Raw genomic sequence first — 22,437 nt, forward strand, 5'->3', positions numbered from 1 at the left:
TGGTATTTTCTGGGTCTACGACTGACCTTGTGGAGATGACAAAGCATGCAGCTTTTTAAAATCTGGCTCCCGGGTGGTGTATCCTGCTAAAGCTCCAGTCCTTGATATCATGACAAGCCCCACGGTCCGGAAATTAATCCCAAGTCCCGACCATACCCTTGACAGCTGTTTCTGGGATTCTCATGGGACAAAGAACGGTTGCCATTGTGTCACCTAGGGAGGGAAGATCTTGGTCAGCAGGGTTTACCTGATTTCATCACACAGAAGCGAATCCTTCAGCCAATCAGACACCTGCAGTCTGTAGTCACCAGCTGCGTGTGACATGTACTCCTCACATGTAGAAGCATGCATGCTGGTCTGCACTCCTCAGCACTGATGGAGTGCATTGGCATGGGGTGAGTTTAAACTATTGGCTGGGCATTTGGTCAATTTGTTCCGGTATCAAAGAAGAATGTCTAGAGCGAACATCAGGTTACAATGAGGAAAGTTTTGGAATGTATTGCATTATTCCCTAAGAGAAAGGATACAGTAAACAAAGTCAAAAATGGACAAACTACATACAGTGTTGAAGTGTAAAATAAAGAGATCCAGTGAGCATGATGGATGAGTCTCTCTGCGCAGTGTAGGTGAGTAGCTGTAAGATTACTTTAGCTGAATGATCCTGGCCAGTGTTGGGTGGAGGAAATATTACACAGTTTAGTGAAGTGGAGTGGACTGTACTCTTTTGAGGAACTGAATAGCTGACTCCACAGGAAGAGTCTTTCCGATCTCATAAGAGGTTGTCTGATGGGTGATTCCCTTATGGAAATGGAATACAAATGTTATAAATATGTGGACATATGTGGAAAATATGATAAATTAATATGCAATGCATTGCTGCATAGTAAAGTGGCAATCATTGGTATATTTGCCAATATATTATGAAGTGTTGGGATATATAGACAATATATTTATTTCAGTATATTTCACAATATACTCCAGTTCCATAAGGGCTCCGTCATCTTAAAGCCACGGTGTTCAGTCGTGGGAATGAGGGAAAGGGGAGGGGAGGACACAGAGCATGCTCTTCCGTACTTTCCCTCAGCTACATCGCTGACTTCAAACATGAACCTCCAGAGACAACGCTGCGGCAGACACAAGTCAAAAATAAGAACCTGCAGTTTATAAACGTGGCTGTCGGCTGCTTCAAACCGAAGTTTCGCACGACACAAACGTGAAACCTGTCTCATCTGACAGGTCTTTCTGAGAGTTTCTGGGAAAGAGGGCTATTCTTGACTGGCCTGTGGGGGCCCTCAAGGGCCTGGTGCGGTCTGTCGGTAATCAGTCCTCACAAGTGCCTGATGTCCTTGCACCTCTCCTCTTGAAGATGGCTGTTACTTTTGCTAAAAGTATCAAAAAGTACTGGACGAGTCATGTACCAATCATGACAATAGCCAACCTTTTCTCCCGTTTACTGGTTCCTGCGCCTAGTCAATGGATAATTATGGTCATTAATCTTTTGGTGCCAGCCTATCCAACAACAGATTATTGGCAATGACAAGTAACCACTTCTGTAATGGGAAGTTGCGTAAGTTACAAGTTACATAACAGATATTTTTTATTCATGCAGTCAATATGCTCCATGGTAAATTAATCATTTTTAAAGTGATGGAAGCTTTGTGTTTTTGTTGAGCTGTGCTTTCTGAGATTATGCTAACTGTGTCTGAGAATTCCTAAACAGCTTCCACAATAATGTTTTATTTATTTTTCAGTTGTAAATATAGAGTGTTTTATGAGCTGATTATGAATTAAGGGTGAATCTCAGCTGTTTAGAATATGTATATCGTCATGCTACATGTTCATGTGCATTTGTTCTGTGCATGTCTTTGTACAAAAACATTGATATTATCCAGCTTTTTTTTCTTGCAATGATAAACATTCTTCAGCGATACACCAGTGTTTAGATTACATTTAGGAATAGGTGTTATATATTTGTTAACTCAATGTGTCATTTTGTGGCTGACCTATATATTTTGGTATATGTTTTAAAAAACACAGACAAGACAGTTTTTTTTGTTGCTAAAATGCAAGCTGGTGATGTTAGCAGGGAAGTGAGCTCGTTATTTCGAAGCAAGCTGTTCGGTCTCAGACAGTGTTGTGTTCGCCAAAAACGCTCCTCTTGTTCCGCTCGCCGTGTCTAAAGCTTGTTGCTCTGGAGCTGTGGTGAGCACGGACGTGTGCAAATTAAACGATGATGGATTGTTCGGAGTCCTGGACTGTCAGGCGGACCTTAATCAAGCTGTACCAGCCCAGAACCAAGTGTCCGAGAAGGGACTCTGTTATTTGCTCTCTGGCTCACATTTCTTTTTGGTTTCATTACATTCTGCAGGAAAAGCAATTGGGCATTTAAATGGGCATAAGCAATTTGTGTATTCTTTATTTTCTTACATATAGGCATTTAAACCTGGGAACACACTACTATTACTTTTAATTGGTTTTGTAAAAATGTTGTGTTATCTATTAGCAAATCAAGCCATTGATTCAATAGGAATTGAATGGATCCCTTCTCTTTGCCCCGATTGCCTTAATTAAACTGTGAAATTAAGTCACGGCTTTCCAGGTTCTTCCCAATTCTCTGTGGGGTGTCTTTAACCCCCTCGTCCAGCTCGGATTTCGTTTAAACTCTGGCAGTACTGAATTGGGGTCGCTGGAATAGTGTCAGGGGGACCCTGAGGCATCTTGGAGAACTGCACAAAAAATCCAATATTCCAAGTTATTAATTACTCCTGATTTTATTCAAAAGGCTGATGGGAATGTTTCAGGCAGCATACCAGTGTCCTGCCTCAAATTATTAAGTGAGTTATACGACAGCATTTACTGAATAATAGGATTGAACAGCAATGGGGGATGATAACTGCAGATATTTAGAGAGCATTTTGGCATGGCTAAAATAATTGGTATACAATAAAAAACAGACAAAAAAACAAGTGAAATGTTTGAATGCTGCATTTTGGATCATGCTGTGAGCCGTCCTGCGCAGAAGGTTCTGGATCGTGACCAGTTTTGATGGTTACGCGGAGGCGAAAGCACCCAGCGCAGGGGTGTGCGCTGAATGGCGCGGTCGCTCGATCGGCACGGTGCTGAAAACGCTCTCCCACGGGGGTCGTCTGCTCTAGCGTGCAGAGTACGCGGAGGGAAACGGCATGAACGTGGCCTCTATCAAACCGCCCCATCTGCTTCTCAGAAGCTGGCAGGCCGTCTGTCCTCTGACACAACAACCGCTCCCGGCATATGGCCGCCTCAGCTCCAGCATTGTCTGGGAAATCAAAGACAAGAGGAACTTGTTGCCAGCATTCTTTTGACCAATCTGTCAGAGCCTATACGGGGTGTGTGTGTGTGTGTGTGTGTGTGTGTGGATGGGGGCCGAATCTGCCAGGTGGAACAGTTCCAACAGGAGTTGGACAGACCGTGGTAATGGTCACAGTCGCTGAAGTCTGGAAACAGTGGTGAACGTAAAACATGCGAAGCGATGCCGTGTCTGTTTCTGTTACCGGGACCCATCTGTGCTGAGTGAGACCTTGTGAGGCAGTCTGCTGCTTCGCTTTTTTTAACAGTCTCCCCCAGTTGTGCCTCTCGAGTCCCTGGTGTACAACAAACGCCCACGTAGAAAGAGAGCTTTGCGGCAGAAGTGTGTTCCTTCCTCTGAAGCACTCAGTGTCAAAAGCAGACTTCTCTTCCACATCGCAAGCCACACAGTGCTACAGGAGAGCTAACAACAGATGATTGTCACATATCTCCCTGACAAAAGAACTGGTGCACTGGGCCTTCCGAAGGGGCTAACACTGTACTCAAAGTTCCTGGCCAACTTAAATCACCTTGTCCTGTCAGGAAGAAGCCAATTATGTCTCACCACTGTTGACTCCCTGTTATGGTCAGCTAATAGCATAGCCTAGGCAACTCAAGCAATGTCTCCAGGTTATTTTGTTGTACCCAGCATGCTCTTGGGGTGCTGATTATGTTCCTTTTCATGCCCATCGAGGCTGATTTACCTGTCTCTTAGTTGCCAGCGGTGTCTGCATCATTTATTTCTGTAAGCAAGATGTCTTTGAGATTAAAATATATCTTACAAGACAGATCTGGAAAAGGGATAAGACGCCTGTCAGAAGAGAAGAGATTGCAAGCAAGCCTCTTTTGTAATTGCGAAACATGTGGCACTAATATACTTTTTCACATAAAGCATATTGATGTTTATTACACCTGTACGGAAGGCTCTTCCAAGTGCTTGTGAATTAATTTCTTATGAGTGATTTGTCAGAGTATTTATCCTGTTTGGACCTGCTTCCTTGGAGACCAGAATTGACTTTGCTGAAATGTGTTTGCAGTTTTGTCAACATGTATTGAATAGCTGAATAACAATAATGTTGTTGCTGTTATCTCCCTCAAATAGTATGCTAAGATTGCGCAGAAATTATGTGTTCAAAATATTTTTCAATGGGTCGGAGCATTAAGATCCTTAAAGTAATTGTGCAATGCAGTTGAGTGAGTCAGTTTCAAGTCAACAATTACCCACTGACAACCTCTATAATTATCCCCCCTTTGACTAATTTCACAGATGCTGTCTTGTCCAACTAAGTACACTTCTAATACAGCATATATGCCCAAAACAAGGTAAAACTGGGCACTCAATTAAATGCACCAGCACACAATACACTGTTATATCATCTTCTTGTAAAGAACTGAATTGAACTGAACTGAACTGAACTTTTTCCCCTCATTTTTATTGGATGCAGTGCATTTCAGCACTATTCATTTTGACCTTTTTGACTGAACTCAAATGTGTCTGAACGCTGCGGTCCTGCCAGTTTGAGAGGTCCCACTGCAGCCAGTTCCTGTTCGTTCTGCAGAGGAACTGCCACACACAAGTCTCTTCTCTTTATTATCTTTTCCGTATCCTCTCTCTAGAGCTGCGGGTACATTGTAAGGTCAATGCCTTTGTCCGTGATTGCTTCTGAAAGCTTTTTTTTTATTTTTTATTACTTTCTAAAAGCAGGCCCAGGACAGTCAGGTCTATTGACCTCGGCTTATTATTTCGGTTCTCTGTTGTGCCTGAGGTTTTTTTTTCTCTCTTCCTCCTCTGGTGGCCGCGACGGTGTAGAAACACCGCACACTGACCGGCGTCCACTTGTCCACAGTCGAGAATCGAGTCCTGCAGGCGGGTAATCAATAATGCAGCACCGACGGGGAGACATAAACTGCGCTCAGACTCCCTCGTCTCTTCTGTGTACAGAAGGTGGCCCCGGCCGCAGCGGAGAGTGGCTCCGGAGCGATAATAAACCTTTTCAAAATGGACGGGCTTAATATGAATAACGAGCTGCGTGCCGACCTCATTGTCCTGCACGGGCCCTGAGAATGCCAGGTGGGGATTCATGGAGGATTGCGTGAAGTGCAGTTTGCCGGACCTGCTGACAGACTCCTCCAGACTGCATGTTAGCAAAACGCACTTTGGGGGAAAAGTGATTGTGTGATAAAATGGACCGAAATAGGGGCTGTGCTCAGAAAGCTTTTGTTCGTTTTTTTCAATCTCGCACTTTTCTTCCGGAGTCCTGTTTAGCATTATCTTAAAGCACTCTGTCGTCGCTGTCCGAATAACGCTGTCCATTGAGACAAATTGCTCTCAGCGTTGCGGAGGTTTCAGAAATCTTCTCATAATAGCCTGCCAGAGCACTAAAACGCATTTTCCCTGGTGTCTTTGCACTATCAATACAAGGTAATACATAATTGCTTGAAGTGGGTGAGCAGCTGTGATAATCCTCTCATTATTTATGCATTTGGCTTTTATCCAGAGTGACTAATACATTCTGTATGTCTGTTTCTACAGCTTTGTTTTGTCTAATGCATTTCAGGTGAAGCACCGAATATATATATATATTGTACCATGTGCCTCCAGTCTTTAGTGCTGCCAAAATTCCCTTGCTACAAATATGTGGTATGATGCGGTGGGGAATGCTATCCATGCTGAAAAAAACAGCTCAAGCTAGGTTTTGAAACAGCCGGTAGCTTGTTGAGCAGTTCAGACCAGGTCCACACTCAACATGGTTTGACCAGCTCAAGCTATGTTTTGAAACAGCTCGTAGCTGCCAATTTCAAGCTGGGTTTTACAGCAGGGAAGGAGACTGTATTTGCGGTCAGGGTCCCTGTTAGCCAGCAGAGGGAGGCTTGACTATACAGCCCAGGCCAGAAAACAGCCTCTGGCACTGACCCGCCGTGGGTTATGTGAGTGTTTTATATACCCGCATGTGTTTGAACAGTGATTGAGTGTGTTTACCTACCTGGCACCGAGCAGAGTGTTGATTAAGTGGGGCTCCAGTGTTTGAAACGATGTTGTGGGCAGGTCGAGCTTTCCAGCGGCCCGAGAATCCTAGTGCTTTCGCGGCACCCGAGACTTCCCGGGACGATAAATCACCGGCTTTCACGCTTTTCGACAAAAACTCCTTAACCTTGGACGACATGGAAGTTTCAGAGCGAACAGGCCCCAAATCGATGTTGATTTCCACGCGACGTGCTCTTTAGTTTTTTTTGTTTTTTCTTCTCCCGGTTAAACTTCCTTTCCGATAAAAGCCCCGGCCCTAAAGCAATAACTCGTCTGCCAAATTAAAAAGGATGGGGAAGGTTCTTAATTAGCGGGAGAGATAACCCTGCCTGCCACGGTAGATCTGATAAAGGTTCCCGTAGAAACATTATTCCTACTAGCCCGGTCCCTGGCCACCACTTCAGGGTAGAGTTCTTGATTAGACGTGTTAGGATGGATGCCGTGTTTGTCTCCTGCCTTTTCCCACAGCCGGTCTCTTCTCTGCTAACACATCGTCAACCTGCCATCCATTTCACCTTCACTTTACCTACAGTACAGGTTGTCCCACTCATTTATTCTGCTTTAATTCAGTCATCTTCCTCCTGTGTCACCTTCCTGTAGCATTTCATAAGGGGAAACAGCTAGAAACATACGGTTGTGGTGTGTGTGTGTGTGTGTGTACAATATACAGTATGACATTTAATGTATTAGTATAATATTTTCACAAGAATATATTTCAATGGGACAAATATGTCAAAACGACACATTGAGAATAACGGCCGTATATAGTAGCTGCAAATTTACATTCTTGACAGCAAGTAACTAAAGTCTCATGAACAAAATGGCTTTTTTGTACCTGTCCTCTGAACTATAATTTCCTGACTGATGGGTGATTGCACCGAGTCACTTATGGATCTGGAAAAGCCTTGCGTCAGATAAAATGTTGAAACTTGAGGAGTCTATTCTTGCAGCACGACTAATTGTCGGTACATGGAATCTCAGATGGGTGTCAGGGGAGCTGTGCTACAGTAACTGCCATTTGCACTCGGCCTAAGAAAAAATAGGCTATTGTTCCACCTATTCCTGTCTTATTAATAGGTGCTACATTTTATGCTGCTTAGCCTTGTTAAAATGTCACATTCTTTACCCAGGTTGTGAGCTGAAATTACTCGTGCCAGGACCAACAGCCGCATCTGCAGTTTCATAACTATGACAGGCAGTTAGAGAGGTCATCCACCTAGTTAACATGCTCAGGCTCTTTTTGAACCTCAGGATTTTTTTTCTCTCTCGTGGCTGTATTTCCATGCTGGTGTTGCAGCGTCAATTGTGGGCAAACCTGAGAAACCTTGGTCTAAAAAAAGAAGGAAGGAGGAGGGAGAAGAAACAACCCATCTCTAAAATCCGGCTATGACCATCTTGAAATTACCAGCTATCAGCTGTTTCAGCTTGAGCTGGTCAAACCATGTTGAGTATGGAGCAGGTCTGAACTGGTTAACCTGCTACCAGGTTCCATTCACAGGACTAGGTACTCTGTAGTGTATCTGTGTTGTAATCTAAAGTGTGATAAGCTTACAGAAGTGCTATCTTATCACAAACTGAAGTACTTCTGCATTTGTTTTACTGTTTAATTGCATACATTGGCTAGGATTCAGTTGAAAGTTGACCTTAACTAAGACTAACAATTCAAAGCAAGATTTTCTTTTCACATACACCATTTGATCACTCACACAAATTCACCAAACTGGGTCCTTGCACAAAACGTGTCATGCTTGCATCTACTTGTAAGTCCAAGTTAAATGCACATTTTGATTGAATAACAGGATCTTCTTATAGTGTTGGTTGCAACAAGTCAGGGCAAGGATGATTATCAGGCCTTTTCAGGATGATATTTGCTGGGATATGGGTAGTGATATATCTACCCATAATAATGTCTCCTTAGGAGGCGGGGGTGTGGTGACTCACTGTTGCTCTAGCAATTGAGAGCCAATTAATGCCTTTGTGATTTATAGGTGCGTTGTTTCATGTCCCGAAATGGCAGTTACTGTATATTGGACTGTGAAGCTTTCATTTCCTTGTCAAACTCCTTGGAAGCCATCATTATTTGTAGTGTAGCAGAGAGGTTCAAACGTGTGTCGTTGGGTAAGTATTTTTTAATGAGAGATGATTTCCTTCAAAACATCTGCTAGTTGTGTCCATAATTCAAACGGAAATGATTATTTTTCAGTACCTAATAGTCTGTGACAAATGAACTCTTTTAAAGAAAAATGTTGTTAATCTGTTAATTAAATATATCAAAATTGCCTTGGCAGGGAGCCTTTTACCATTTAATGAAAAATCTCTTCAGGATATACAGACCAATTAAACATATCACAGTTCATTGGCTGTATGTGTAAAAATATAACAGAAAAGTAGAAATACAACATCCAGAAGGAGCCACCAGGGCATGTTCAAATTAAGCTATGTTCCTGTGCATTGACTTGCTCTATGGTCACCAGTGACCATGCCAGTGTTGAATGAGATCAGATGTTCTGTTGAGGCAAAACATAACTGGACATAGTATCATATGGGGAAGGAGGATTCAGTAGACATGATATACTTAACTGCGCAATCCAAAAGGCAGTTCCTCTGGTACAGGGCTGCCCATCCCTATTCCTGGAGATCTACTGTCCTGTAGGTTTTCACTCCATCCCTAAGGCACACCTCATTCAACAGCTAGAGATCTCGTTCAGCTGCTAAGAATAGTAGAAGAATAGGGTGTGCCAAATTAGGTTTACAGTGAAAACTTACAGGATGGTAGATCTCCAAGAACAGGTTTGGGCAACCCTGCTCTGGTAGATCGAGTGCCTGTATTTTGCCAGGACCAGTTGTGTTCTCGTAAAAAAACCAGCCAGTAATTCCAAACAGGAAACTCAGTAACACCCAGATCATACACATCCTAATTTCACAATGTGTTTTGTTTCATAATGTCTTATGCTATAAAGTCCTATTTTTGAAAATTCTTGTCCCTGCCCCTTTTTCCTGTTTGCTGTCCCAATTTCAATCGTGTCCTGCCCTGAGTGCAAACGTACTGCCTGTCCCGTGTGTCCCTAGCTACACCCTAGCTGACAAGTGTAATGCCAGTTTGTCAGATAGAATTATAATGCAGTATAACAGTTCTCATAAAAAATAGAGCCGTTAGTCCAGCCCGTCTCCGTTTAATGAAATGGCTGTAGATTTTACAATCCTTGTCCTCTGTCTGAAGTGTGCTCAGTGAATAATTAAGTCTGGCTTCCCCCCCCCCTGCTACTTGTAAATTGCATCGCACATCAGGTTGCTCTGTGGGGTTTTTTTTGTTGTTGAAACCAATTATTTATTCCCAGCGAGAGCGATTGTCCATCTTTCAAGTGCTATGCAGTTTTGAGCTGTGTTTTTGTCGCTAAACGTACCGCAAAATGTCTTATATTGAGGAAGGAAATATTATCTATGATTTTTCCGTTTCTCAGCTTGAAGAATTATGAAATTCTACATGGGGGAAACAAACAAAAAGCTGTGTTTTGAGCTTCCAAGCTTATAAACACATTTTTTTTTCACAGACTGTGGGGAGTTACACAGAAATGGTTTTCTTGGTTTTTGTCATGTTAATTACTTCCACCATACTAAATTGCTCTTCGTATTGAGATGCAATGTGAGCCTTGCAGGAGCATTATAGAGCTATGTAAAAATTATTGGAACCACTGATGCACCAAAGTTGAGCACCATGAATGTACAATATAAATATGTGATATTTTTAAATGGATACAGAATTCAAAAATGTTGGTCCCTTATTGGACAAAAATGAATCTGACTGTTTAAGTGTGCTACAGGAAACTGCTCATTTAAAAGTGATAGACGAATCTGCCTCTTTAAGAGTGATACATGAATCGGCCCCTTTAAGAGTGCTACAGGAATCTGCCTCTTTAAGAGTGATACATGAATTGGCCCCTTTAAGAGTGCTACAGGAATCTGCCCCGCCAACTCGTCACTACAGGAAACTGCCCCTTTAAGAGTGCTACAAGAATCTGCCCCTTTAAGAGTGCTACAGGAAACTGCTCCTTTAAGAGTGCTACAAGAATCTGCCCCTTTAAGAGCGCTACAGGAAACTGCTCCTTTAAGAGTGATACAAGAATCTGCTGCTTTAAGAGTGCTACAGGAAACTTCTCCTTTAAGAGTGCTACAAGAATCTGCCCCTTTAAGAGTGCTACAAGAATCTGCCCCTTTAAGAGTGCTACAATAATCTGCCTCTTTAAGAGTGACACAGAAACCTGCCCCTTTAAGAGTGCTACACAAGTGCCAGACAACTTCTACATTTTAATTTTGCTGCACAGCTCTGCAGATCTCTGAAGATCCTTTGAAAAGCTCAGATAATTGGAGCAGAAATAAGCCCCTCTATTATAATACTTGTGAAACTTAATTTTCAGAGAGAGGTGTGCATTAACCTTCCTCTCAAGCTGATTAGAACAAGACAGAAAGGAGCAAGGGCCAAGAGGATATGCAACATTAATAATGTGTACCACCTGCTGTTATTTGTTGCAAGTTTAGATGAGAGGCAGCCAAAGTAATTACGTTGAATTTAATAAATTAGTTTGGGCAGAACAGGTTTTGTATCTGATACATTGTGCAACTGGCCAGCTAGTCACTTTGAAATAAATTTGATTTATAGTATAAATGTTTTGATGGTATATACACTCAGTGACCACTTTATTATGTATACCTATACACAAGCTCATTAATGCAAGGATCTAATCAGCCAGTCATGTGGATTCAGACATGGGCAAGAAATTCTGTTGTTGTTCAAACCAAACATCAGAATGGGGAAGAAATATGATCCACTGTAATTGACTTTGTTGGTGTCAGACAGGGTGGTTTGAGTATCTCAGAAACTGCTGATCTGGGATTTCTCATGCCTCTAGAGTTTAGAGGGAATGGTGTGGAAAAAAACCTCATATACATCGGACTGTTCTCTGTATTTGAATTCACTAACAGATCCATGGTGCAATGATCATTTGAAAATCCCCAAAGATCCAAGCCTAATATATTCTGTTTGTGAGAATATAAAAAATTGTACTCAAAAAGAAGCTCATAATCTTAGAAGATTATCAACCACCCACACAAGCTGAGCACAATGAATCGTGTTCACAAGACATTCATTTATGGTGCAGTTTAGTACAATTCACATTCGTGGCCAGATGTGAACATGCAAATTCATGTACAGCAATATTACAGTGCCTTCAGAAAGGTTTCCCTCCCCTGAAATATTAAAGCATTTAAATTTATGAGTCTTCTCAGGTCTCCTTGAGCTTTGCACATTTTGATTTTAGAGTTTTTGCTCATTCCTTCATGTAAATTTGGTCCAAATCTAGCGAGATGGTCAGCATCAGTGGACAGCCATTTTCATGACATAACGCAGACTGTCAATGGGATTTAAATCTTGCCTTTGGCTGGGCCCTAATGACCTTCTTGTCATTCCTTGGTGTAAAATCCAGGTATGACCATCTTCAAATTACCAGCTACCAAAACATAGTTTGAGCAGGTAGAGTATGGTGCTGGTCTGAACTAGCCAACCAGCTACCACCTGTTTCAAAGCAGTGTTGCTTTTGGGGCCATTGTCCCTTTTGGAAAATGAAACTTTGCCCTAAGAGCAAATCTCTTGTAGACTGAAGCAGGTTCAACTCAAAATAAATTTGCCTCCATCGATCTTGTCCTTGATGGCGACAGTCTTCTGCTGAAAAGCAACCACAAGGCATGATGTTGCACCACCAGGCTTGAGGACAGGGATAGTGTTGCCCCGGTGATGGATTGTGTTTCTATTGTTCCAATCATAGCACTTTGCTTTCAGGCCAAAGAGATAATTTTAGTCTCATCAGACCACAAAATCTTCTTCCAGAAGGTCCCAACTCAATCTGGCAAACTTAATGTTGACATAGCAGAACTTCATGTTTGCCTATCTCAGAAGTGGCTTCCACTCAGCCACTCTCCTAAAGAGGCAAAATCTGTAAAGTGTTGAAAATTTTGGACAGTTTCTCCCGTCTCACACAGTGAGCAGAGTAACTCTGCCAGTGCTGTAGCTGGCCCGTTAATCACTTGTCTGACAGTTGCCCATCCCTTCCTGTTGCTCAGTTTAGTAGTGCTGAACATGGTAGTTTCAGGAGTGTGCTATATGTATAACCTTTTCATTAACTTTAAAAACATTTATTAACCTTCTCCAGCTTTTTGCTTCCTCACAACTTCACCTTGAATTGATAATCAATGTGGTGAGGAGGGGGATACTACCTGGCACTTTAGGTACACACTATATCTCTCGCATTTCCTCTGAACGTTTTATAGACAATGCTTTATTTTCTGTGCTACTGCATTAGGGTGCAGAACGGAAAGGAAGGACATCCAAAAGTGAGAGTTATATCTATGCCTGCTGTCTCTCAAACAGGAGAGGAGAATCTTCTGGCAATATTGAAGAGAAGATGGTGGAAGTACATGATCCTGGGATTGATAGATATAGAAGCAAACTACCTGGTAATCAAAGCATACCAGTACACCACACTGACCAGTGTGCAGGTGAGTCAAAGTGTGTGTGTGTGCGCCCCTGGTTATGAGTTGCACTTTATTGTACATCGCTCTGGATAAGAGTGTCTGCCAAATGTAGTGTGCTTGTATGTGTTTGTGTGCGTCTGTCTGGCGATTTCAGAGTTCACAGCTAATGTTTAAGCCGGCCTAAGCCAAACCCTTTGGGTTCCATTAGGTTCCCATCAGGTATTCGCTCTATAGTTATCACCGTCATTACCCTGGTCTGTGCACCAGATCATCGATGTGTTTTGCATGATGAGTTTTGATAGATAGTCACGCAGTGAATGCTAATGCGGGAGAGCCACATAAATAGAAATTTCAATCATGCCCGTGTCCTTTTCAGCACATTACTCCGATGGCCTTGCTCGGAGCTGTCCTAAAAGCATTTGTTTGGCTGAGGGAGGAGACATAAATGATTATCTGAGACTTGTGTGGAGAGGCCGATTGATTTTCCTCTCTTTATTTTCCTAATCTGGCCCGAATCTGCCGGTTCTCAGACCCCCCGGTGCACGGCGGGGAATTGAAATCAATTCCGCGGACCTTCTGGCCTCTGAGATTTGAGGAGACGGGCAGTAGTCTGGCATTTCGGGCCCAGTGATGAATCACCTCTGGCTCCCCCAGGCCCGAGTCTGGCCAGGACTGCTGACGAACGCTACGAACGCCTTTCATGTCCGAAGGGCTCGCTCACGACCCCTATTACTGTGAGACCGGTTAGGTAATCATGTTTGTAGCACTGAGCTCATTGTGAGACACACAAAGGACGACATAATACTACTTAAATAAATATCCACACTATACGACAGCCAGGGACATGTTGAATACGTCTCTGAACTTGTTTCTTTCAGACCAGCTGGGCACTAGTGATGAACACACATAGCAGGTTAGTCAGTATCCATGTTGACCTCAAGGCTAAGTTACACAAAGCCCTGCCATTCCGTTCACAGACCGGAAACAGCCCTGAAGCGACAGCCTTCAGCAAAAAAAAAAAAACAACACGCTCTCATACAAATGCCGCTCAAACAATACGTAATACTACACAGACCTTCATCAACAGGCCTTCTGATAGTTGGAATTCTCCTGGACAGCTGCGGTGGAGGCGCACTGACTCAGAGAATGTAGGCGTAGGCGTTTTGTGTACGGATACACACAGGAATACCGTTGGAAAAGAAACCCCAAACTGCTGCTCCGCCAGCTGCCGTAGCTCCTCGCGGCAGGTAACAGATGGAATGTCAGAGCCCGTCTCGGTCAGACGCGTCTCTCGTCGTCTGGTGTCACCCGAGATTTCGGAGGCGTTGCTTCAAGCACGGGAGTCCGTGACAGGGTACTTCAGAGGAGCAATGAGAGCTGATCCCGGCCAATTGCGCCACGTTGCTTTATGTCCGTTTGCCTTGGCACGGCTCGCTCGGCTACCTCGGTCTGATTGGAGCGGAAACCATAGGGGTCCGGTTAGGTTTTTACCGGCTTCAGCTCACTAGGTTTTGCTGACCCCAGGGCTCTGGCGAGTTATCAGAGCCTGGTCATCGGACAGACTGCTGATGACATCAGCTAACCGTTTGGGTTGTGATGCAGCTACCATAGGATAATATGGCATGGAACAAAGAAGCTAAAAATCCTGCATATCTGTTTTTTTTAAAGACCCAGAGCCTTTATCTTCAATTTAAAGTGCCCATAAACTACAGGATAAGGGTGCATGCTTACTGTTTATCGTAAACACTTATAAACAGATGAGCACTAAAATTACCATTTGATGTAAAGTCTGTCATATCTAAACACAAGAGCTGGAGGTCTGATACAGTGTGTATTTACAGATTCATTCTGATTGGCTGCCCCACCGACACAGTTGCCTTGGTTAGAATGGAAATGGAATGGAGCTATTGTGGAAGAAACGTGCTCTCTGGATAGCTAATACCAAGTACCACTGGAATTGACACTGTCCCAGGATAATATGGTCTAAATGCAATAGAATAGGCTAATATCAGTATTTGTTTCCCCTGGTTCCTGATATGTGTGTTTTCGAAAAATGATTTTGATTGTTCTGGAACTAATTAAAAATGTCCTATGAAAGAATTATACGTTTTCACCAGAAATCACCCCGACGAAGGCACATCTTGCCGAACCGTTGGTATTAAACACAAGCAAAGGAGAAACCTGGGGTCTGCGACTCTCATTTTGTTTAGTAATTGCTCTGTTTTTCAGCACCTGTGTGTTTGTGTGCGCCATTCTGTGTGTAAATAACTCATTAAAAATGTGAAATGAAGAATAATTTCAGAAGGTCATTCAGTCTCATGTCAGAGGAATATTGACGCTTCATAAAAGTTTAAAAAGTGCTTTAAGCTCAGCACTTTGTTGTAGTTAGGCAGTGAGTTAAATTAAGATGAGGTATAAATATTATCGACCCGCTTCCACTCCGTTACATTAAAGTATGCGGTCGCAATCTGCGCGAGAGTACGTTTTTAACTTTAATGGCTTTTCTCTTTACCTTTTCCACACATGTTCAGCAGGAAAACGCTTCTTAACATTTCTTTAATATGAGCTTATAACAAGTCAAGATAATGGCTCATCAATATTAATAACCGGGTATGAAGAGCTGTGCATAAAGTGCACTGGAAAAGATTTTCCCATTTAACCAGGATGATTAGTCGTTATGAATGGTCATGGCACCTGGCACAGCTCCAGGTTTTCGGCCAGAGGGAGGGCAGGAGAGCTGAAACGTTGTACCTGCATTAGCTCAGAGTATGAAAGGACGTCGCATAGATCCGACTCACAGCCGAATGTCGTCCATTTAGCCAAGCTTCTGGGGAGAAATGAATAAATCAATGTGGGGAAAAAAAGAGGTGTATTTACATTTAGATTTGTTTTGCAAGAAAGAGTCCTGAGAAAACACGATAACCCACATTTTCATTCCCGGCCTCGTCTCCCTTCTCCGAACCACTGGCTGCTAAATTGCCGCTGTCTGAGTTGCATTACTGATGTGCAAAACAAAATAAAAGTGTTTGTGTAAAAATGCTTATTTTTCACAAAAACCCTTGAGAAGGATTATGGAGTTGAGTTTTTTATTTTTGGAAAGACTTGCAGAAACCAGCAAATATATATCTTTTTGATTTTTCTGCGACTGTGTTCTCGCCATTACTTTCTGTAATGTTTCTGTGGAAGCTTGAGAAACAGCACTGTTCGAATGTACAAGTACGTTTCTCCTTCATCACGGCAACGGGAATGGATTTTGCAAGCCATCAACCCATCTTTGCTGCGCTTTCATCTCCGGGAAGTACCCTCTTTCTCCTGAATCTTGGGAACATCCGTTATTGAAGTGAATGCGACAGGAGTAAAGGCAGTCCAAATCTTTTCTTCAACACTTAGTTTTTTTTGTGTAATATCGGCGCACGGGGAGGCTCTTCCCAGGCTTTTCCTTGGGTCGATAAAAACCCCATTTTCTGCGCGGTGCATTTGGTGAACCCCAGGTGGTTCGCTAAGGGCCGCCATTAGGCACCAACAAGGCCCGGAAATGGAGGTCTGATGAGTCTCTGTGCGACGGTAAAACCCCTCCTTCCATCCCCCAGGAGTCCCCTCTGCGCGACAGTAAAAGCCCTCCCCTCATCCCCCACATGGCATCATTATTGTCCGCCCTGTGCGACAGTTAAACCCCTCCCCCATGTGGCATCCTTACTGTTCCTCTGCGTGCAACAGCTAAACCCCTCCCCCATCCCCCACGTGGCATCCTTACGGTTCCTCTGTCTGCGACACTTAAACCCCTCCCCCACTTGGTGTCCTCACGGTTCCTCTGTGCGTAACAGTAAAAACCCCTCCCCTCATCCCCCACGTGGCATCATTATTGTCCCCTCTGTGCGGCAGTTAAACCCCTCCCCCATCCCCCGTGCAGCATCCATACGGTTCCCCTGTTACCCAGACAGTGTCCTGACCTGCGGGCTCTCCTTCTCCCTGCAGCTGTTAGACTGTTTTGTCATCCCCGTGGTGCTGCTGCTGTCCTGGTTCTTCCTGCTGGTGAGGTACAAGGCCGTGCACTTTGTGGGCGTCGGGGTGTGTCTCCTGGGCATAGGCTGCATGGTGGGCGCTGACGTGCTGGTGGGCCGACAACAAGGCCTGGGTAAGTCCTCCTCGCTGGCCTGAACCACCCCGAAGGGACTATGCACAGGGCCTAAGCCTACCTCTGTCACTTACGCTTACCTAACCTACCTGTACATGCGTACCTCTAACTTAAAACGACTGTCTGTGCCGCACTCTCCCGGCTTGGTACGGGTTTTGGTTAAAGTTTGCCTTCAGTGGTTGTCCATGGTTTCAAATCCCCCTGCATGTGTTATAATACAAACACAGATGTACTGATTTTATTTACACTTTTATTTGATATCTAGATATGAAATATACTCCTGGAGTACAACTGTGCATCAGAAATGTAAAGGATGATAAATAGATATATTTTGTATCATTTTTTGGAAATGTGGCACAGAATATATCCAGTTATTAAACGTACAAAATGTTTAAATTGTTAATTGTACGTAAAAATAACACTTTCCTCCATACCCCTGATGCAGTACACTAACTCAGTCCACCATTATCACCATTATGCAGAAATTCTGTATGACATTATTTAAACATTATAGTTTTACTATTGTTAGTGTTTCGGAAAGAATGTGCATGTATAAGAATAGAAAAGGTAGTTTCACCAAACAGGAGAAAAATATCGGCCTGCATTCAGTGGGAGGACAGACATGGCAAAGCTTGTAACAAAGAAAAACATTGGCATCACAATGAAATGCTTTTCATGTGTATTTTCGCTGTCACACAAACTGTCAAACATTCAGTGTTTATCACAAAAAATGTAAATCTCACGAACCGCAAGAAGCTGTTTATATTTTCCAGTTGCTGTACTGTCACAACATAATAGTAGACTGACATGGGGCTTCCAAGCAAGCTGTTAAGTTTAAAGACATTGACAGTGTAAAGAGCTGCTTGCAAACTTTTAATGTAAGGTAAATGAAAAAGCGGATATACAAAGTGTTTCCATGACATCAGCAATACTTTCACAAATGTAATCTTTCTCTAAATCAATTAGTAGGAAACTAATTAAGAAGCATCTTATGAGAATGGCGTTTGGCTGAATGGTGGTTTAATAATAGAGCTGAGAGCTCTTTGCTTATTTTTCATTGATTACCTTCACAGAATGACGTTGTCATTTTCCCTCTTCCCTGGGCCTTGTCTAGGGGACCACAAACTCCTGGGCGACCTGCTGGTCCTGGCCGGAGCCACTCTGTATGGGATCTCCAACGTCTGTGAGGAGTTCATCGTCAAGAACCTCAGCAGGGTGGAGTTCCTGGGCATGATGGGACTTTTTGGCTCCTTCTTCAGCGGGATTCAGCTGTGAGTGCTCACAACCGAATAACCGCCAATAACCGCCAATAACTGACCTTTAGCACCCAACTACCATCAGCCCTTACAAAACAAATCACATGTTCAAAACCAACATGTTCATAAACCACAAGAGAACACCCAAAATGTGAAGAGTACACATGTGAACTATAAAAACGATCCCACTTGTAAGATGAGAGTGGAAAAAAGGTAACCTATGCTATTTCAAGTCACATTTAGTTCACATTCATATGTGAAAACACATGTAAAAATGTCGAGCTCACGTATGACATTTTATTTTCAGTTTTTTAAATTCATGTTTGAAAATGTATATTGTGATTTTCACATGTGAAAAGGCTAATTTAGTACAGTGGTCCTACCTGTACATCACTCTGCATTCACTGTGACTGCCTGTAAAATGTCAATGGCCGGGTGTACACATGTATATCAATCCATATATAGATTGATATAGAGAGTGAGAGAAATAATATAGATCCATGTACCTGTCATATTCATATACCACCTGTCTTTTCATTGTACGTCGCTCTGGATTAGAGCGTCTGCTAAATGCCTGTAATGTAATGTAATGTTAGATTTTGTGCCATCTTCTGTACTCAGTAGAGGAGGTTTTTAGCTCCCACATCACTTTTAGTTGCTACATGCTTTTTCTTCTTACCGGTAGCTTCATTTTGTAACATGGGGAGGAATCCAGATGAAAGCCGGTAATGAAAGGTTTCCACTGAATCCATTTAATCCCCTGTAATTTGCCCTCCCTTGTTTTATATGCAATGAATTAGACTAGCAGGCGGTAGGTACTGTATGCGGGAACCCAACACAGAGAGTGCAGTTTAGAGGGAGGGACAGAGATGATGCACTTGATGAATGAATGGAGAGTTTGTTTCTCCATCAGTGTGGTCACTCAAAACAAAAACAAAAACCAGTGACCCCAACTTCTCCCCACATACCATAACTTGAGAAAAACACAGGCCATAGCCATACAATGTTGACATTATTGATCTATGCATTTTAACTTTGCAATTTTTCTTTTGAATATGTTTTTTTTCAACCAATATGTCACACCGCACATACTGTGAATTGTGTCCTTGTTTTAAATGTCCGGGCCACTAGTCCTGTGTCATGGATGTACACTGGTGCCTAATGAGAAAGATAATGGAGTTTGGTAAAGTCCTGGCTGATCGTACTGAGCGGCCTAACAGGACACCTCTGTACATGGAGATGTCAACAGGCGAAACTTGTTGTTTCCGAGAAACAACTTTCTTTTTTGTTGTCAGTGATTGTGATGTTTACGCTCGCCGGTTTCCTGAGGAAACATTGCTTTTTCTGTCACAGAGCCATAATGGAACACAAGGAGCTGCTGAAGGTGGCGTGGGACTGGCAGATAGGTGAGATATTGTGATTTGCGCCTCCACACCGTGCGGTTTAGATCGGAAACAAAGGCAGCGGGGAGGCGAGGTAATGATTAAACATCGCCAGACTGAGACGGAATTGATTGCCCCGTCTTCTCGAGGCATAACCCCCCCCACCACCACCACCCCTGCCCAACCACTCCCAACCCCCTCCGTCCGTGTCAGATATACCTCCTGCAGTCGACCGGGCCTGAAGCAGCATCGTAATCAGACCTCACAGTCGACAGGACCAGAGCGAGGCCTCGGATCGACTGTGCGATAAGAGACGGATAGATGGGGGGCAGTGCAGTCGATAGTGCCCACAGTCTGCCCCACTGCCGCCCAGACAGGGGAGGGCAGCCACACCCAGAGCAAGTATCGACAACAACGTGATCGAAACGGCCCAGTCTTGTGATATGTCCTGTTGCAGAAGTACGTTTTTGTTTTGGTTCTTGTCTATTTCGGCTGGGCGCGTGTGCGTAACGGTTCCCGACAACAGCGGAGATGAGTCTCGGACGCCAGGGAATTGACAGGGTGGCGGCGTGTTGTGACAGGTCGCCGTGGCGACGCAAGCACACGCGTTGAAGCAGCAGCAGAGCGCGTCTCGAGTCCAGCCTTAAGTGGTATACCGCGACGAGGAAGTCGATAACAATCAGGTCAGCGTTTTGAAGCACCTCCGTTTACGAGTTCCCTGACAAGCCCTAGATTGGTTTCAGATGATGGCTCTGGCCTGGCTGAAGCCCCGGACTTGTGTAAGGTGTCCACAGGCCTGGTTACGGCTGGGGAGTTTTAAAGTTGTTGAAAATCGGACTCCCGTGGGAGGAGGAAAAGGAACATGTCGCGTTTTTGAAAAACACTCTCCCCCTTCCCCTCCCTCACCCTCTCTCACTGCAGAATTGAGTCTGGTACAAACATTTGCCCAATCCCGCATTAAAATGTGCTTTCCAATATCCACATCTCAATCTGGGTCAGATCGCCAGGCACGGACGTGACTTCGGTAAAGCGTCGATTTGTCTGGGCGTTGAATAACGTATTACACATTCCGTTTTCTCATATGCCGAATTGAGTTCCAGCCTAATCCTCTTACATGTTTCCAATTTAATTTTTGTTTCAAACTCTGCCGTCGTTCAAAACATCAGCAACGGGGTCCCATGAGCCACCTGCCACACTGTCATTAGCGGTTCTGGCCTGACTTACTGTATGGAGTGTGTGATCAGCTGTCAGTATTACCGCAGATAACACTGCGTGTGCCAGAGGGATGGAAATTCTCAGCCAACATTGAGTTGCCCTAGAAAACTAATGAGAGCTTGGTCATGTAAAATATATCATAAATTCGCAAAGAACCTTAAATAACATCCCAGTCATGTTTGGATCGCCACGGGCAACGGCATGATCCATTCGCTTTCATATTCTATATTATTCTTTCCGTGGACTCTTTTAACATGCGACAAAACCTTTTGATGAAACAACTGGCACGTTGCAAGGATGTGTGTGGAGGTTCTAGAAGACAAGCATACTCAGTCATATCAAGATATGCACATAGTACACATAGATATTAGTCTTGTAAAAACAATGCAAGTGTGTAACTTAAAACATTCCTGTGGTTTGTTTACAGTTACCTAATGAAAATGAATAAAAATCAATTCCAAGCTCCATTTCGGCAAAAGCTTTGATCTTTGTTCAGAAAGAATTTCGAGGTATATTTTAAGACTGTAGCTATTATTGCCAAGCACATATACGGAAACTTTTTGAATACTTATCTAACTGCAATCTGGGTCGATTAAATAAATATCTCAGAGAAATACTTTATCTAAGTTTATAATCAGGTGTGTTCGGACAGGTCTGATGTGACCAGACTGAAATGAGAAGCTTTAAATCAATCATCATCTTTTCTTTAGTTTCACAAGACAACCAAAAATTAGCAGACATTAATTAAGAAAAAATGTATAGTATGATCATAGGAATAATACTTTAGCTAAAGGTTAGCTATTCTGTTAATTCATTTGCACCCGTGGAAGAATCCGGTATTAAAATGAACTTGCAGCGTTCAATCAAGTCGTTAAATCCATCAGGTTAATTGCTAGTCTCCTATTCCTGGGCCATGTTTGTTTATATGTAACATATTTATTTTATTTTTTATACCAGATTCCCATGAGTATTTTACTTCTTCGTGTGCCCGTTAGCAAACCTACTGCTAACAGTTTGGTTATTTAAATGTAACAAGATAATTAGGCTTGCAGAGCAATTTCAAACAAAACATTGAACAGTAAACATTTTCAAGACAACAGCAGCTAATGATAGCCTAAGTGTTCAAAGAGTAAAATGCGATTGGTATGCGAGGATTTGAGCGCAATTCAGATTAAAAACATGCAAATTGTCAGTATTTGTATGGGGGGGGGGGATATTTTAGACAGATATTTTAGACAGATATGAGGATATTTGAGGTGGTAAATCAAGCGTGAATAGATGAAATTAAATAATGCAGCTGTAACAGCCGCGACACGCTGATGAAGGTAGAATGGCTTCGCGGAAGCCGTGTCCGATGACAAGAAGGAGACAAGGCATTTGTTTCCATTCAGGGTCTTGGGTCATTAGTCGCAAGTGTCCATCAATGATACTCAACGGGGACAAGAAAACAATAATTTGCTGTATAACGCTGTGAACGAATCTTCTGATTACTGGAATGGGGCCATTTACCCACACAATGACATGGCCTGTAACGACTCACCATAAATATAAAAAAGCAAATCAATAGGACCCTGA

The 22,437-nt window shown here is 43.1% G+C and overlaps 1 protein-coding gene across 1 annotated transcript in view; it reads left to right on the forward strand.

Annotated features, from left to right (window-relative positions):
- Positions 1-22,437, forward strand: part of slc35f1 (solute carrier family 35 member F1) — a 69,215-nt gene that overhangs the window by 34,700 nt on the left and 12,078 nt on the right. Inside the window, exons 3-6 of the mRNA XM_061243678.1 lie at positions 12,771-12,898; positions 16,850-17,009; positions 18,124-18,280; positions 19,619-19,671. Of these exons, the coding sequence (XP_061099662.1) occupies positions 12,771-12,898; positions 16,850-17,009; positions 18,124-18,280; positions 19,619-19,671 (498 nt within the window). The remainder of the gene's footprint in view (positions 1-12,770; positions 12,899-16,849; positions 17,010-18,123; positions 18,281-19,618; positions 19,672-22,437) is intronic.

Source organism: Conger conger, chromosome 5, assembly GCF_963514075.1.
Source record: "Conger conger chromosome 5, fConCon1.1, whole genome shotgun sequence".
In the NCBI taxonomy this organism is placed as follows: domain Eukaryota; kingdom Metazoa; phylum Chordata; class Actinopteri; order Anguilliformes; family Congridae; genus Conger; species Conger conger.